Genomic DNA, 18,807 nt, shown 5'->3' on the forward strand with positions numbered 1-18,807 from the left:
GGGAAGGCTCGGTGTCTGTAGGGAAGGCTCGGTGTCTGTAGGGAAGGCTCGGTGTCTGTAGGGAAGGCTCGGTGCCTGTAGGGAAGGCTCAGTGTCTGTAGGGAAGGCGCTGTGTCTGTAGGGAAGGCTCCGTGCCTGTAGGGAAGGCTCGGTGTCTGTAGGGAAGGCTCGGTGTCTGTAGGGAAGGCTCGGTGTCTGTAGGGAAGGCTCAGTGTCTGTAGGGAAAGTTGAGTGTCTGGATTCCATGATAGCCCAACCCCACATTCAGATAAATTGTCATCAACTGAACCATCTCTTACCAGGACTGATCCAAGTAATTATCCAGAGCTTTGCGTAGTACGGCTCCCAGGTACCCGTTCTGTTCTCCAACCCACTTAGTCCACCTGATAAATGAAATGATAATTAAACTTTTACCAGCTGTAGGTATTTAAATTCACAAATTCAGTGAAGATGCCAAACCTGCATCATGCACACGTAGCGCCCTCTAGTGTGAGAGTAGGCAAACTATATCCTGACTTATATTTAATCCTGCGCGTCAGTAATTGGGTCAGGGTTATTAGAGTTCAGGACAGCATGACTCATGCAGAAAGCCATCTGGTGCTTCCTGCTGGTTCTAGAATATTGGAGAAAGTTCTGGAAGCTGGAGGGCGAAGGTTAGAAGGAGCTGTTCTGAAAATTTAGGGGCCCTTGGCCAATCCCCAGGAAGTGGGTCTGGCGGGGAACTAAGTAAGCCCTTAAATATTTGATGAGTCATGCTGCAAAGCGAGTTGGGTGGAAGATGGAGAGCTGAGGGAGACTTTCGGTGGCCCTCGAGGTACCACTGCCGGGAGGGGCTCTTCCTCGGGCCGGGGCTCAGGTGGCTGGCCTGGAAAAGTTGAAGGAGGCTTTCTGGTGAGGCAACGGAGTCAGGAGAGCACAGTGTGAGTACTGCAGCACAGGACAAGGGACAGACAAGGGTAGAGACTGCCACATGTAGCAGGTTTCTCTTGAAGACAACAGTGCACTTAAGTCTTCTAAACCTTGCCCTGGGAGATCTCCATGGAGTCAGCCAGGTGGGCTAGCATTTCCTGCAGAAGATAGAACTGGGATGAGTATCTAGAAGGAAGCTAGGGGTATGTCAGGAGGAAGTCTACAATCAAAGTTATGCTATTTCTTCAAGGGACGGAGAGTTCCTACCCTGTAAGGGGCTTTTACATCTTGTAAGAAACTGCCAGCACTGAGGAATGAAGAATCAAGTGGAGCTGTGTACATAGGAAGGAAGGTGTCCCTAAGTGTGTAGCTGCCAAGTTGGGCAATAGGCATTCCATAATTCAAATCCCCATCCAAGTTAATACCCCCAATAAAACAAACAAAAATAAAAACAGCTCAAGGACTGTTCACTGTGCCTGAATGAAAGCTGAAGTTGTGTGTCTGGCTGTGAAGCTGTGGGAACCCATGACACCTGCAGACCCTAAGGGGGTGGAGCCACACATACAAAAGTCTATGGGGGAAATGTATTGAAGCTATAAAGGACAATATTCTGGTTGTAGGCCCCTTTTGTCCTGGATAGTAGGAGGCTGAAACACTAAGGATGGAATGTTGGTGGTTTGGACACTCCATGTGACAGCGCTACCGTGTATGACTTGGCCTGGCTGACTTCCCTTCCGATTCCTGATCCTGATTTTTTTGCTCCTGACTACCCTGGCTTCTGGCTTCTTGACCTCGGCTCATCTGATTACCCGTTGTGGCATCCAAACCCTGGCTTCTGTTTTTTTTACTATGTTCCTGAACTGTGTTATGTTTGCTATTTCATTAGAGGTGTGAATTTAACTGCACTTTCTATCTCTGCCTGGTTTATGATTCCTGACAGTATGGAGCTGTGTAGCCGCAGATTGGTCATGACCCGCATCCACAGCCTAAAACGCCTACAATAGGCACATTAGCATCAGAACCGGTGCGCAGAGCAATGGAAGAAGGTGGCCTGGCCTGGTCTGATGAATTAAAGAATGGTTTGAGGAACACAACAATGAGTGTGAGGTGTGAACTTGGCTTCCAAGTTCTCCAGATCTTATTCCAATAGAACATCTGTGGAATGTATGGAGGCTCCACTTACCAACTTACAGAACTTAAAAGATCTGCTACTGATGGGCTTTATGCCAGAGACCACAGCATACCCTCAGAGGTCTAGTGGGGTCCATGCCTCGACAGATCAGGTGGGTCAGGGCTGCTTCGGGGGCAAAAGTGGGGGCCCACTCAATATTAGGTGGGTGGTCATAATGTTATGACTGATTGGTGTGTTTCTATGGGCGTTAAAGTGGTTGTAAACCCTTACAACACACTTTGACCTACAGGTAAGCCTAGATTAAGGGTTACCTGTAGGTCCAAGAAATATCTCCTAAACCTACACGGTTTAGGAGATATTTGCCGAAAGACAGGCACCGCTGTCTACGGCGCATGCGCGGGAGTGATGTCATCGCGGCTTCGCCGAATGACAGCGGCGGAGCAGCGAGACCCACCAAGAAGATGGATGCGACGGACTACAGGGGGCAGCGGTGACATCGCTGGCTCCTGTGTCAGGTAAGTGACACATAATGGACTACTATGCGATGCGATGCGATGCATAATAGTCCATTATGCTTTACCTTTGCACGGAATGAAAGAGGAAGTGACACTCATCAGGGTTTACTTCCTCTTTAACAATTCACGCCAAGATGAGAGTTGTCAATCTTCTTAAAACGAAACCAAGATTTCGCCTCTCTCACATACGGGGACGCAAGTTGTTCAGCCATCACTAGCAGAATTCCAGTGGAGTCAATATGGTGGATTTACTAAAGGCAAATAGGCTGAATGTGGTGAAAATTCACTCTGCTTTGTTTGCTTGCACATGATTGGATGATGGAAGTCAGCAGAGCATCACCTCATTCACTAAGCTTTGAAGCAAGTTCCCCAATAAAATGAGCGGGCCATTGGCCTTAAAAGCCAAGTTCACTTTTCCATAAACTAGCCTATGCAGTCATGGGGCCCCAGGAGGTAGTAAACTCTATGTAGCTTTGTTCAATGGGTTAGTTCATTTTGTAGTCATACCTGTAGGCCATCCGGGTCCCCCCAGAAGCCTAGCTGAAAAAGCGAACCCCATGCTCTGACTTGCTAGGACACGAGAACAATTGGTCTTCCCTGTAATGCTGGGAAGATTATAGTTTTCTCATCCTAGTAACATGGCAGAACATTGGAGTCACTAACTGGGAGTTATTCAGCCAGTCTTCTGGGGGAACACAACTGGCCTTCAGCTATGACAATGAAATGAATGAATGTTGTACAAAGCTGTACAGTTTTTAATATTTTTCCGGGCCCTTTGACTGCAGAGGCTAGTTTCTGCAGGGAGTGAACTTACCCTTTGGGTAAATCGATCCCAATGAACGTATGACATCTATCCTACAAATGGTACTTACAGTACAGCGTCATGCGGAAGTCGGCTCACCACCCCGGGGACACCCTGGATCCAGCACGCGGAAACATGAACAGCCGCATCAATATGGCCACGAGTCGCTGACTTCAAGTAGTATCGGTAGGCTGCGGACTGGAAAAATATCCATTAGAGATGCATGTGTGCAGAATGTCTCAACCAATGGGAACGCTCCAGAAGCAGCACTTAGAAATAAATGTCTATCCTATATGGGCATAAGATTATATACACACCAATGACCTATCTATTATTATCTGCAGCAATGGTACCGTCCAATGACCCATCTGTTATCTGCAGCAATGGTACCGTCCAATGACCCGTCTGTTATCTGTAGTAATGGTACCGTCCAATGACCGATCTATTATCTGTAGTAATGGTACTGTCCAATGACCCATCTGTTATCTGTAGCAATGGTACCGTCCAATGACCCATCTGTTATCTGTAGTAATGGTACCGTCCAATGACCCATCTATTATCTGTAGTAATGGTACCGTTCAATGACCCATCTATTATCTGTAGTAATGGTACTGTCCAATGACCCATCTGTTATTATCTGTAGTAATGGTACCGTCCAATGACCCATCTGTTATTATCTGTAGTAATGGTACCGTCCAATGACCCATCTATTATCTGTAGTAATGGTACCGTCCAATGACCCATCTATTATCTGTAGTAATGGTACCGTCCAATGACCCATCTGTTATTATCTGTAGTAATGGTACCGTCCAATGACCCATCTATTATCTGTAGTAATGGTACTGTCCAATGACCCATCTGTTATTATCTGTAGTAATGGTACGGTCCAATGACCCATCTATTATCTGTAGTAATGGTACTGTCCAATGACCCATCTGTTATTATCTGTAATAATGGTACCGTCCAATGACCCATCTATTATCTGTAGCAATGGTACCGTCCAATGACCCATCTGTTATTATCTGTAGTAATGGTACCGCCCAATGACCCATCTGTTATCTGTAGTAATGGTACCGTCCAATGACCCATCTGTTATCTGTAGCAATGGTACCGTCCAATGACCCATCTGTTATTATCTGTAGTAATGGTACCGTCCAATGACCCGTCTATTATCTGTAGTAATGGTATCGTCCAATAACCCATCTATTATCTGTAGTAATGGTACCGTCCAATGACCCGTCTATTATCTGTAGTAATGGTACTGTCCAATGACCCATCTATTATCTGTAGTAATGGTACCATCCAATGACCCATCTGTTATCTGTAGTAATGGTACCGTCCAATGACCCATCTGTTATCTGTAGTAATGGTACCGCCCAATGACCCATCTGTTATCTGTAGTAATGGTACCATCCAATGACCCATCTGTTATCTGTAGTAATGGTACCGTCCAATGACCCATCTGTTATCTGTAGTAATGGTACCGTCCAATGACCCATCTATTATCTGTAGTAATGGTACCGTCCAATGACCCGTCTGTTATTATCTGTAGTAATGGTACCGTCCAATGACCCATCTGTTATCTGTAGTAATGGTACCGTCCAATGACCCATCTATTATCTGTAGTAATGGTACCGTCCAATGACCCATCTGTTATCTGTAGTAATGGTATCGTCCAATGACCCATCTGTTATCTGTAGTAATGGTACCGCCCAATGACCCATCTGTTATCTGTAGTAATGGTACCGTCCAATGATCCATCTATTATCTGTAGTAATGGTACCGTCCAATGACCCATCTATTATCTGTAGTAATGGTACTGTCCAATGACCCATCTGTTATTATCTGTAGTAATGGTACCGTCCAATGACCCATCTGTTATTATCTGTAGTAATGGTACTGTCCAATGACCCATCTGTTATCTGTAGTAATGGTACCGTCCAATGACCCGTCTATTATCTGTAGTAATGGTACCGTCCAATGACCCATCTATTATCTGTAGTAATGGTACCGTCCAATGACCCATCTGTTATCTGTAGTAATGGTACCGTCCAATGACCCATCTGTTATCTGTAGTAATGGTACCGTCCAATGACCCATCTATTATCTGTAGTAATGGTACCGTCCAATGACCCATCTGTTATCTGTAGTAATGGTACCGTCCAATGACCCATCTATTATCTGTAGTAATGGTACCGTCCAATGACCCATCTATTATCTGTAGTAATGGTACTGTCCAATGACCCATCTATTATCTGTAGTAATGGTACCGTCCAATGACCCATCTATTATCTGTAGTAATGGTACCGTCCAATGACCCATCTGTTATCTGTAGTAATGGTACCGTCCAATGACCCATCTGTTATCTGTAGTAATGGTACCGTCCAATGACCCATCTGTTATCTGTAGTAATGGTACCGTCCAATGACCCATCTGTTATCTGTAGTAATGGTACCGTCCAATGACCCATCTGTTATCTGTAGTAATGGTACCGTCCAATGACCCATCTGTTATCTGTAGTAATGGTACCGTCCAATGACCCATCTATTATCTGTAGTAATGGTACCGTCCAATGACCCATCTGTTATCTGTAGTAATGGTACCGTCCAATGACCCATCTGTTATCTGTAGTAATGGTACCGTCCAATGACCCATCTGTTATCTGTAGTAATGGTACCGTCCAATGACCCATCTGTTATCTGTAGTAATGGTACCGTCCAATGACCCATCTGTTATCTGTAGTAATGGTACCGTCCAATGACCCATCTATTATCTGTAGTAATGGTACCGTCCAATGACCCATCTGTTATCTGTAGTAATGGTACCGTCCAATGACCCATCTATTATCTGTAGTAATGGTACCGTCCAATGACCCATCTATTATCTGTAGTAATGGTACCGTCCAATGACCCATCTGTTATCTGTAGTAATGGTACCGTCCAATGACCCATCTATTATCTGTAGTAATGGTACCGTCCAATGACCCATCTATTATCTGTAGTAATGGTACCGTCCAATGACCCATCTGTTATCTGTAGTAATGGTACCGTCCAATGACCCATCTGTTATCTGTAATAATGGTACCGTCCAATGACCCATCTGTTATTATCTGTAGTAATGGTACCGTCCAATGACCCATCTATTATCTGTAGTAATGGTACCGTCCAATGACCCATCTATTATCTGTAGTAATGGTACCGTCCAATGACCCATCTATTATCTGTAGTAATGGTACCGTCCAATGACCCGTCTATTATCTGTAGTAATGGTACCGTCCAATGACCCATCTGTTATCTGTAGTAATGGTACCGTCCAATGACCCATCTATTATCTGTAGTAATGGTACCGTCCAATGACCCATCTGTTATCTGTAGTAATGGTACCGTCCAATGACCCATCTGTTATCTGTAGTAATGGTACCGTCCAATGACCCATCTATTATCTGTAGTAATGGTACCGTCCAATGACCCATCTATTATCTGTAGTAATGGTACCGTCCAATGACCCATCTATTATCTGTAGTAATGGTACCGTCCAATGACCCATCTGTTATCTGTAGTAATGGTACCGTCCAATGACCCATCTATTATCTGTAGTAATGGTACCGTCCAATGACCCATCTATTATCTGTAGTAATGGTACCGTCCAATGACCCATCTATTATCTGTAGTAATGGTACCGTCCAATGACCCGTCTATTATCTGTAGTAATGGTACCGTCCAATGACCCATCTGTTATCTGTAGTAATGGTACCGTCCAATGACCCATCTATTATCTGTAGTAATGGTACCGTCCAATGACCCATCTATTATCTGTAGTAATGGTACCGTCCAATGACCCATCTGTTATCTGTAGTAATGGTACCGTCCAATGACCCATCTATTATCTGTAGTAATGGTACCGTCCAATGACCCATCTATTATCTGTAGTAATGGTACCGTCCAATGACCCATCTGTTATCTGTAATAATGGTACCGTCCAATGACCCATCTGTTATTATCTGTAGTAATGGTACCATCCAATGACCCATCTATTATCTGTAGTAATGGTACCGTCCAATGACCCATCTATTATCTGTAGTAATGGTACCGTCCAATGACCCATCTATTATCTGTAGTAATGGTACCGTCCAATGACCCATCTGTTATCTGTAGTAATGGTACCGTCCAATGACCCATCTGTTATCTGTAGTAATGGTACCGTCCAATGACCCATCTACTATCTGTAGTAATGGTACCGTCCAATGACCCATCTGTTATCTGTAGTAATGGTACCGTCCAATGACCCATCTATTATCTGTAGTAATGGTACCGTCCAATGACCCATCTGTTATCTGTAGTAATGGTCATTTTGAGAAATCTTATAAATACTTGTATTGATTCACCAGAATCCAGACTGAGCTTTTTCTCATTATGATTCCGGAGATTCAGACTGAAGCTGTTGCTGGTGAATTTCGTGTGCCGTACATCCGACCTCACCCGCCCCCATGATCTGTTTTAAGCCTCATACACACGATCTGACTTTGTACAAACTTTCCCATGGATTTTTGTACAAAGGGCGTCGGCTGTGAACTTGTATTGCATACACACGGCCGGACTTTTTCTGCCAACTGTCACCAAATCACGTGGTTTTTTTTCTGCTCTCTACCGCCACCTTTGGTCAACTTCTGTATTGTTGTCTGATCTTTTGCATTGGTTCTGAGCATGGCGTGTTTATACTCTGTACAAAAGTCCGATGGGTTTTCTGTACACACGATCGGACTTTGCTCCATCGGACTTTTGTTGCCGGAAAGTCTGTCAGTTCGCACAGCCAACAAAAGTCCGATGAAAACTGAAAACGTTTTTCCGATGGAGCGCACACACACGCGGGTCGGATGTTGCCTTAACCGGTTCCCGACCAGCGCACGACGATGTACGTCGACAGAATGGCACGGGCAGGCATATTGGCGTACAGGTACGTCCAATCTTCAATGCCGCCCTGCCATCGGGAGCGTGCCGCCGGTGGCGCGCTCCCGCGCTGGTCGGGACCCCCGTGAGTCCGGTCGCGGGACCTGTGGACTCGATCGCCGCGGGCATCCCCGCGATCGTCTCCCGGGACGGCTGAATGGAGGAAATGCCGTGTAAACAGCATTTCTCCATTCTGCCTAGCAACTAGTGACGCTGATCTCTGCTCCATGTGATTGGAGCAGAGATCAGTGTACACTAAATGAAAGCCCAACCCCCCCACAGTTAGTAACACACCCCTACACTGCCACCCACTGGTTAAACCCCTTCACTGCCAGTGTCATTTACACAGGAATCACTGCATTTATAGAGCACTGATTGCTGTATAAATGACAATGGTCCCAAAAATGTGTCAAAAATGTCCGATGTGTCCGCCACAATGTCGCAGTCACAATAAAAATCGCTGATCGCCGTCATTACTAGTAAAAAAAAATAATATTAAAAAATTATTAATAAAAATGCTATAAAACTATCCCTATTTTGTAAACGCTATAACTTTTGCGCAAACCAATCAATAATCGCTTATTGAGATTTTTTTTACCAAAAATATGTAGAAGAATACATATCGGCCTAAACTGAGGGAAAAAAATGTTTTTTTATATATTTTTTGGGGGTATTTATTATAACAAAAAGTAAAAAATAATGCCTTTTTTTCAAAATTGTCGCTCTATTTTTGTTTATAGCGCAAAAAATAAAAACCGCCGAGGTGATCAAATACCACCAAAAGAAAGTTCTATTTGTGGGGAAAAAAGGACGTCAATTTTGTTTGGGAGCCACGTCGCACGACCGCGCAATTGTCAGTTAAAGCGACGCAGTGGCGAATCGCAAAAAGTGGTCTGGTCTTTGACCAGCAAAATGGTCCGGTCTGAAAGTGGTTAAAACAGCTAATTTGCATGTTTGTTGTCACAAAGTGCGATGGTGTGTGCGGGGCCATTAGAATGGCGTTGGCGATTTTGGACTCACCATGTTCTTGGGCTTTCCGGGGTACAAGCCATGTAGGTGTAGGATGCCCAGGTTGAATGGAGCCTCGGGGTTGCCCAGTTCATCGGCTCTTTCCCAGAATTCAGCAGCTTTCTGATAGTTTTCTTCATACTGTTCATAGTACCAGCCGAGGCTGTTGAGGGCCGGGACAAAGTCCTGCAGAGGAGACATTGGTCCTTATTACACCAAATCCAGTATTCCCCAATCTGGGCATGCCAGACCCAAGCAGGTGGAAGCCACGTTGGCACCAGCCACCAAACAGGTGGAAGCCACGTTGGCACCAGCCACCAAACAGGTGGAAGCCACGTTGGCACCAGCCACCAAACAGGTGGAAGCCACGTTGGCACCGGCCACCAAACAGGTGGAAGCCACGTTGGCACCAGCCACCAAACAGGTGGAAGCCACGTTGGCACCAGCCACCAAACAGGTGGAAGCCACGTTGGCACCAGCCACCAAACAGGTGGAAGCCACGTTGGCACCAGCCACCAAACAGGTGGAAGCCACGTTGGCACCAGCCACCAAACAGGTCAAACCTTCGGGGTACAAAGACTTCCCAAACCATTTCATGAAGATTGGAGCGTCGCATCATCAGAATGGAAAACATATTTACTAACATTTCCCATCTTTATCTATTGCTAGTCATCAGACGTCACCACGGAATGTCACACATGCCCTTCCAAGGTGACATTTCTGGGGACTAAAGAAATGCCCAAAACTTTGAGCTGCTTGTCGTGGGGGAATCGTGGTTCTCAATGCCGCCATAGAATTCGCCATTTTCCTACCATGTCTGCCGCCTTTCCCAGATACTCCAGAGCCTTAGGGACGTCCCGCTTCACTCCTTGGCCCTGAAATATAAACCGTTAGAGGAATAACCAATACAAATCAATAGGATATACACACCATATATATATATATATATATACTGTGCAGAACATAACGATCCTCTCCCCTGCACATTGTGTAAGTTTTGCCCACTTACATAGAAATGAAGGGTCTATAATTCTTATCAGAGGTGTATTTTATATGATGGAGACAGAAGATCAACCAAAAATCCAGAAAACACACAATACAAATGTTATAAATGGAGTTGCAGTTCAGTGAGTAAAATAAGTATTTGATCTCCAAGCAGAACATGACTTAAGCCCCATACACACTATCAGATTGTCTGCTGATTTTTTCCATCAGATTTACCAAAACCATATAATATGAGGTCAAACCTTAGGGGTTTCAATGTCTATGCAATCAGGCCGGCCCTTCACTACATGGTTTTGGTAAACCTGAAGGAAAAACTCAGCAGACAATCTGATAGTGTGTGTGGGGCTTTAGTAGTTGGTGGAGAGACCCTTGTTGGTGATCACAGAGGTCAGACGTCTCTTGTAGGTGGTGATCAGGTCTGCACACACCCTGCAAACCTCTCTTCTTTACAGATCTTCTATAAATTCTTAAAGTTTCTTAGGAACTCGATGTTTCATCTCCCACCATAAAATTTCTATAGGATTAAGGTCTGGAGACTGGCTAGGACACTCCATGGCCTTCATGTGCTTCTTCTTGAGCCACTCCTTTGTTGCCTTGGCGGTATGTTTTGGGTCATTGTCATGCTGGAAGACCCATCCATGACCCATCTTCAGTGTTCTGGATGAGGGAAGAAGGTTCTCATCCAAGATCTTACCATACATGGCCCCGTCCATTGGCCCCTCAATGCGGCAAAGTTGGCCTGGACCTTTATCAGAGAAACAGCCCCAAAGCATCATGTTCCCCCCTCCGTGTGTGACTGTAGGGATGGTGTTCATGTTCCCCCCTCCGTGTGTGACTGTAGGGATGGTGTTCATGTTCCCACCTCTGTGTGTGACTGTAGGGATGGTGTTCATGTTCCCACCTCCGTGTGTGACTGTAGGGATGGTGTTCATGTTCCCACCTCCGTGTGACTGTAGGGACGGTGTTCATGTTTCCACCCGCGTGTGTGACTGTATGGATGGTGTTCACGTTTCCACCTCCGTGTGTGACTGTAGGGATGGTGTTCATGTTCCCACCTCTGTGTGTGACTGTAGGGATGGTGTTCATGTTCCCACCTCCGCGTGTGACTGTAGGAAAGGTGTTTATGTTCCCCCCTCCGCGTGTGACTGTAGGGATGGTGTTCATGTTTCCACCTCCGTGTGTGACTGTAGGGATGGTGTTCATGTTCTCACCTCCATGTATGACTGTAGGGATGGTGTTCATGTTCCCACCTCCGTGTGTGACTGTAGGGATGGTGTTCATGTTCCCACCTCCGTGTGTGACTGTAGGGATGGTGTTCATGTTCCCCCTCCGTGTGTGACTGTAGGGATGGTGTTCATGTTCCCCCTCCGTGTGTGACTGTAGGGATGGTGTTCATGTTCCCACCTCCATGTGTGACTGTAGGGATGGTGTTCATGTTCCCACCTCCGTGTGTGACTGTAGGGATGGTGTTCATGTTCCCACCTCCGTGTGTGACTGTAGGGATGGTGTTCATGTTCCCCCTCCGTGTGTGACTGTAGGGATGGTGTTCATGTTCCCCCTCCGTGTGTGACTGTAGGGATGGTGTTCATGTTCCCACCTCCATGTGTGACTGTAGGGATGGTGTTCATGTTCTCACCTCCATGTGTGACTGTGGGGATGGTGTTCATGTTCCCACCTCCGTGTGTGACTGTAGGGATGGTGTTCATGTTCTCACCTCCATGTGTGACTGTGGGGATGGTGTTCTTAGGGTCATAGTCACCATTTTTCTTCGTTTAAACACGTTGAGTCGAGTTAATGCCAAAGGGCTCAATCTTAATCTCATCTGACCACAGCACTTTCTCACAATCCTCCTCTGAATCATTTAGATGTTCATTGGCAAATGTCAGATAGACCTGTACATGTGTCTTCCTGAGGAGGGGGACCTGTACATGTGTCTTCCTGAGGAGGGGGACCTGTACATGTGTCTTCCTGAGGAGGAGGACCTGTACATGTGTCTTCCTGAGGAGGGGGACCTGTACATGTGTCTTCCTGAGGAGGGGGACCTGTACATGTGTCTTCCTGAGGAGGAGGACCTGTACATGTGTCTTCCTGAGGAGGGGGACCTGTACATGTGTCTTCCTGAGGAGGGGGACCTGTACATGTGTCTTCCTGAGGAGGGGGACCTGTACATGTGTCTTCCTGAGGAGGAGGACCTGTACATGTGTCTTCCTGAGGAGGGGGACCTGTACACGTGTCTTCCTGAGGAGGAGGACCTGTACATGTGTCTTCCTGAGGAGGGGGACCTGTACATGTGTCTTCCTGAGGAGGAGGACCTGTACATGTGTCTTCCTGAGGAGGGGGACCTGTACATGTGTCTTCCTGAGGAGGGGGACCTGTACATGTGTCTTCCTGAGGAGGAGGACCTGTACATGTGTCTTCCTGAGGAGGGGGACCTGTCCATGTGTCTTCCTGAGGAGGAGGACCTGTACATGTGTCTTCCTGAGGAGGGGGACCTGTCCATGTGTCTTCCTGAGGAGGAGGACCTGTACATGTGTCCTCCTGAGGAGGGGGACCTGTACATGTGTCCTCCTGAGGAGGGGGACCTGTACATGTGTCCTCCTGAGGAGGGGGACCTGTACATGTGTCTTCCTGAGGAGGGGGACCTGTACATGTGTCTTCCTGAGGAGGAGGACCTGTACATGTGTCCTCCTGAGGAGGGGGACCTGTACATGTGTCCTGCTGAGGAGGGGGACCTGTACATGTGTCTTCCTGAGGAGGGGGACCTGTACATGTGTCCTCCTGAGGAGGGGGACCTGTACATGTGTCTTCCTGAGGAGGAGGACCTGTACATGTGTCTTCCTGAGGAGGGGGACCTGTACATGTGTCTCCCTGAGGAGGGGGACCTGTACATGTGTCTTCCTGAGGAGGGGGACCTGTACATGTGTCTTCCTGAGGAGGAGGACCTGTACATGTGTCTTTCTGAGGAGGGAGACCTGTACACGTGTCTTCCTGAGGAGGGGGACCTGTACATGTGTCTTCCTGAGGAGGGGGACCTGTACATGTGTCTTCCTGAGGAGGGGGACCTGTCCATGTGTCTTCCTGAGGAGGGGGACCTGTACATATATGTCTTCCTGAGGAGGGGGACCTGTACATGTGTCTCCCTGAGGAGGGGGACCTGTCCATGTGTCTTCCTGAGGAGGGGGAACTGTCCATGTGTCTTCCTGAGGAGGGGGAACTGTACATGTGTCTTCCTGAGGAGGAGGACCTGTACATGTGTCTTCCTGAGGAGGGGGAACTGTCCATGTGTCTTCCTGAGGAGGGGGAACTGTACATGTGTCTTCCTGAGGAGGAGGACCTTGTGGGCACTGCAGGATTTCAATCCATGGCAGTGTATTGTGTCACCAATGGTTTGTTTGGTGACTGGGGTCCCAACCGCCTTGAGATCCTTCACAAGCTCCTCCCGTGTAGTTATGGGCGGATCCCTCACTTTTCTCAAGACCATCCTCACCCCATGGGGTGAAATCTTGCATGGAGCTCCAGACAGAGCGATTGATGACATATACTGCAGTGCTGTACAGAGAACACTGCGCCAGTCTCATCAGTCTCTGCACCAGGGGAGCTTCTCCACCAGGTGGTGCTGTTCTGCAGGAGGTGCTTTTGGCTCTGCTGTGATCTCAGCTGAGAGAAGCAGCAATCCTGGGGCCTCTCCTGCAGGCTTTTCCCCAGCAAGCATAGACCAGGTTGGGGAAGACGAAGGTGGAGGCGCTGCAGAGGCACTGACTACTTCATGTGCTCTTGCTTCAGTGGATCCCGGGCCTGTCCCTATGCAAGGGGAGTCGTTATCAGAATTCCAGGACAGAGTGGTGAACAGACTTCGCAGCATTACTAAGGTGGAACAGAATCTTGCTGTCAAAAAAAAATTCAGGAAAAAAGAAATCCCTGCATAGTAAATCTGAAAGCAGTAGGAGGGAAGTATCCAAGCTGAAGTCTCTGGAGGAGGCATTGAAGAATCAGGAGAAGTTGGTCGCCTCTCTGAAGCAAAGCAGTGGTGTGTTCAAGGAGAATGAGGAGAGATTCCAACCGATGGAGAGTGCCGGTGCCAGAGGGTGGATTCCACAGCAACAGTATGGATGGGAGGTAAGACAGCGGCTCACATGGAGGCCCCAGTACTATCCCTGTCTCAGGATCTGTCGTGTCTGAGTCAGTATCTGCCCCCTCTCTCCCCAGCGGCCTGGATCATCTCAGGAGGAGGTTGAGGAAAATGGTGGATTGCTGCAGGCCATTACAGGAATCGAATCTCCCTTGAGTGGCACCGACTCCAAGTGTTTGCTGAAAATCTCTCTCGGGATGCGGAGGACCTTCCTGAGATTGCTGCTACAAACTGCAATTGGCAGGGAGTGGAGGAGGAGATGGCATGTATCCAGACAGAGAAGTTTCTGCTGGCTGCGAGGAGTCCCGCATGGACACTAAAACTGCAGAGTAGGAATGTCACATGAACATTGAAACTGCAAAGCAGGAGTGCCGTATGAACGCTGAAACAGCTGGTGTTTTTTTTTATTCTAAACGGAAGACTTTACTTAATGACAGGACTGCTGGTAACTGTGATACTTCTGGGATCATGGTGAGCGGGACTGTTGTGCTGGAGGGGGGGGGGGAGGGAGGATCAAGCGGTGGGTCATTTACTAAACCAGATTTCAGAAGTTCTTATGCAGCCAGTTAATGTGTCCCAGGTAGGAGCTATGCCAAAACCATGTAGTGAAGGGCCGGCCTGATTATATACAACGTTAAACCCCTAAGGTTTGACCTCATATTATATGGTTTTGGTAAATCTGAAGGAAAAACTCAGCAGAAAAACTGATAGTGTGTGTGGGGCTGAAGGCTGTGTCAGGACAAAGTCATAGTACTGCTGGAAGGGAAGCAGTTGTGCGACTTTCCACAACGTACATTCCATTGAATGCAGGAATGTGGTACAGCTCAGGTGGGGAGGAGGAGGTATTCCACCTCTCATGAGGGAGGTTGTGGATAAGATCCTAGCAATGGGATTTAAGGCGGAGGATATTTATGCTCCTGTCAGTGCGGTTGGTTCCTATGAATGTGATTTTGTCATTTGTGTGTCCAGAGTCACTGGATCTGTTTTGGGAGCGCTTTGAGCATGTATATGGGGGCCGGCCGGACTGGAAGGGGCTTGTCCCCAAAGTTGTCCCACGACAGCCCTTGAAAACGAACGTGACTATCCTGACTAGGAATGAGTCTATACCCCCCGAGGATTTATGGGTCTGGTTGAAGAGGTTTTACGAAACGTTGTGTCCCCTAACAAAGATTGTGGATGATAGAGGAATGTGGACGGGTGGGGGGGTCGGTGAGGTTGAGTGTGTGTGGGAATGTGGTCCAGCATTTGCCCTCCTCTGCCTTTATTGGTAGAGATAGGATTACTGTCTTTTACCCCAGTCAACCTAAGCTGTGCCATAAATTGGACATTAATGCCGCGTACACGCGATTGGACATTAATGCCGCGTACACGCGATTGGACATTAATGCCGCGTACACGCGATTGGACATTAATGCCGCGTACACGCGATTGGACAGTTAGACGGACTTGGTCCGGCAGACTTTCTGACGGACTTTGCAGCTGAGTTCCGCCGGACTTTCAAACGAACGGACTTGCCCACACACGATCACGCCAAAAGTCAGACGGATTCGAACGTGATGACGTAGAATAAGGAAGATCGTAGTCAGTAGCCAATAGCTGCCCTAGCGTCGGTTTTAGTCCGTTGGATTTTTCGACCGGACTCAAGTCCGTCGGAAAGATTTGAAGCAAGTTTTTTTTCTAGGTCCGCCGGACTTTTGGGAAGGAAAAAGTCTGCTGGAGCCCCACACATGATCGAATTGTCCGATGGATTCCAGTCCGCCGGACCAAGTCTGTCGAAAAGTCAGATCGTGTGTACGCGGCATCATAGCCGGTGCCCTGAGGCTTTGCACAATAAACCAGAGTTGGCGGAGGAATTCTTCTGTCTGCGTAGAGAAGTCTGGGTTGGTGGAGGTCGTACCAGGTGATCCTAGTGTGTCTGTCCCATCAGAATCTGTGTCTGCGATGCCCTCTGTGGTGTCAGTGTCCCCCCCCAGTCTGTGGTGTCAGTGTCCCCCCCAGTCTGTGGTGTCAGTGTCCCCCCCAGTCTGTGGTGTCAGTGTCCCCCCCGTCTGTGGTGTCAGTGTCCCCCCCCAGTCTGTGGTGTCAGTGTCCCCCCCAGTCTGTGGTGTCAGTGTCCCCCCAGTCTGTGGTGTCAGTGTCCCCCCAGTCTGTGGTGTCAGTGTCCCCCCAGTCTGTGGTGTCAGTGTCCCCCCCAGTCTGTGGTGTCAGTGTCCCCCCAGTCTGTGGTGTCAGTGTCCCCCCAGTCTGTGGTGTCAGTGTCCCCCCAGTCTGTGGTGTCAGTGTCCCCCCAGTCTGTGGTGTCAGTGACCCCCCCAGTCTGTGGTGTCAGTGTCCCCCCCAGTCTGTGGTGTCAGTGTCCCCCCAGTCATTGGTGTCAGTGTCCCCCCAGTCTGTGGTGTCAGTGTCCCCCCAGTCATTGGTGTCAGTGTCTCCCCCCCAGTCTGTGGTTCCACAGTCAGTGTCAGAAAGTGCGGGTTGTCAAGTCTGTGTCGGCACCTATTGTTTCTTCTAGTGTAGTGAAGGCAGTGGAGGGTGCTGGACCAGAATGTATGGTGGTGCCAACCCCTCCTCCTCGGCGTGGCAGAAGTGTGGCTGAAGGTTGGCAGACACCGAGGGGTGGAGTGAGGGATGGATTGGATGATGGTGGGGGGGAGGGGAAGGGAATGATGGTGGCTGTTGCAGAATGCAAGGTGAATGATGTGGAAGTTGGGGTGAAATATGTGGGGGAGGGGTTAATGGGGGGGTTTTGGAATCGTATCCTGATGGCGATTAAATCTCAAAATGTTTCTTAGCCGGGATTGGGGATAAGTTGGGGTTCGGGGGGTTTGTATCTCTTTTATTGTCATTAAAATCTCTTTCTTTCTCTGTTATCTTGTCAGGAAACGGTTTTCTTTACTTGCTGATGTCATCGCGCTTGTTTGTGTTTAGTTGTTGTTTATTTTTGTGTAAATATGTTTTTATGAATGAGCTGAATGTTTGTGTGACATTTTAATAAAAACAATTGGGGTCCGTTCACAGAGGGGCAACACGACTTTTGGAGGCAACTTGGACACGACCTGAACACGACTTTAAGTCGCCCCAGGCCAGACGACTTTTGCCGTGGCCAATCAGAGAATGAGCTTTCAAGAGGGAACTCCACGCCAAATTTATGAAAAAAAAAAACTTGCCGTGGGTTCCCCCTCCGAGGTCTGGTATGAATATTAAGGGGAACCCCCTACGCCAAAAAAAACGGCGTGGGGGTCCCCCCCAGATCCATGCCAGACATTTATCCGGGCACGCTACCCAGCCGGTCAGGAAAGGGGGTGGGGACGAGCGTGCGCCCCCCCCCCCCTCCTGAGCCGTACTAGGCTGCGTGCCCTCAACATGGGGGGGTGCCTTGGGGAAGGGGGGGCCGCGCGCCCCCTCCCACCCCAAAGCACCTTGTCCCCATGTCGATGAGGACAAGGGCCTCTTCCCGACAACCCAAGGGGCGGGGTCGCCAGTTGATGTCACATGGTGACCCCACCCCCTTACGATGTCACAGTCCCAGCATCCTCCGGGACTGTGACATCGTGGCACCATGTGACATCAACCGTCGACCCCACCCCATTGTCCCTATATAAGTCGCTGCGCACCGCATCTCTGGCATTGCGGCCAGAGAGAGCGTCGAGTCAACATCTCCAGAAGAAGAAGAAGAACGGGTGGCGGCGGCGGCGGCGACAGAAGACCGGGCCACCGCCTGTAAAAGAGCTACAAGAAGGCGCGGTGGCCCGGCAGAAGAACCGAAGAGGGGGACAAGACCCCCGAAGTCGGGAGAAGAGGCCGGCGGCGAGGAAGAAAGCCGGGCTCCTCCGCTAGCAAAAGAGCTCCAAGAAGATAGCGGAGGAGTCCGGCGAGAAGACCCCCGAAGACGGAAGACCCCCGGAGCTGTGCAATAAAGTATTTTAACCCTGTGTTGTGTTTTTTTTAACATTTTTTTCACAGGTGAATGGGTAGGGGTACCTTGTACCCCATACTCATTCACATAGGGTGGGGGGCCGGTATCCGGGGGCCCCCTTATTAAAGGGGGCTCCCGGATTCCGATAAGCCCCCCGCCCGCAGACCCCGACAACCAACGGCCAGGGTTGTCGGGAAGAGGCCCTTGTCCTCATCAACATGGGGACAAGGTGCTTTGGGGTGGCGCGCCCCCCCCCTTCCCCAAGGAACCACTCCATGTTGAGGGCACGCGGACTGGTACGGCTCAGGGGGGGGCGCACGCTCGTCCCCACCCCATTTCCTGGCCGGCCGGGTAGCGTGCTCGGATAAGAGTCTGGTATGGATCTGGGGGGACCCCCACGCAGTTTTTTCGGCGTAGGGGGGTTCCCCTTAATATTCATACCAGA

The 18,807-nt window shown here is 48.7% G+C and overlaps 1 protein-coding gene across 3 annotated transcripts in view; it reads right to left on the bottom strand.

Moving 5' to 3' along the window:
- Positions 1-18,807, bottom strand: part of LOC143958879 (protein sel-1 homolog 3-like) — a 235,717-nt gene that overhangs the window by 66,902 nt on the left and 150,008 nt on the right. For all 3 annotated transcript variants that reach the window (XM_077467863.1, XM_077467862.1, XM_077467861.1), the window contains 4 exons: positions 10,125-10,187; positions 9,325-9,498; positions 3,429-3,556; positions 300-383 (listed from right to left, as the gene is read on the bottom strand). In XM_077467863.1, the coding sequence (XP_077323989.1) occupies positions 300-383; positions 3,429-3,556; positions 9,325-9,498; positions 10,125-10,187 (449 nt within the window). The remainder of the gene's footprint in view (positions 1-299; positions 384-3,428; positions 3,557-9,324; positions 9,499-10,124; positions 10,188-18,807) is intronic.

Source organism: Lithobates pipiens, unplaced genomic scaffold (genome assembly GCF_037356315.1).
Source record: "Lithobates pipiens isolate NorthernLeopardFrog02 unplaced genomic scaffold, aLitPip1_a1.2 Scaffold_63, whole genome shotgun sequence".
Classification (NCBI taxonomy): Eukaryota; Metazoa; Chordata; class Amphibia; order Anura; family Ranidae; genus Lithobates; species Lithobates pipiens.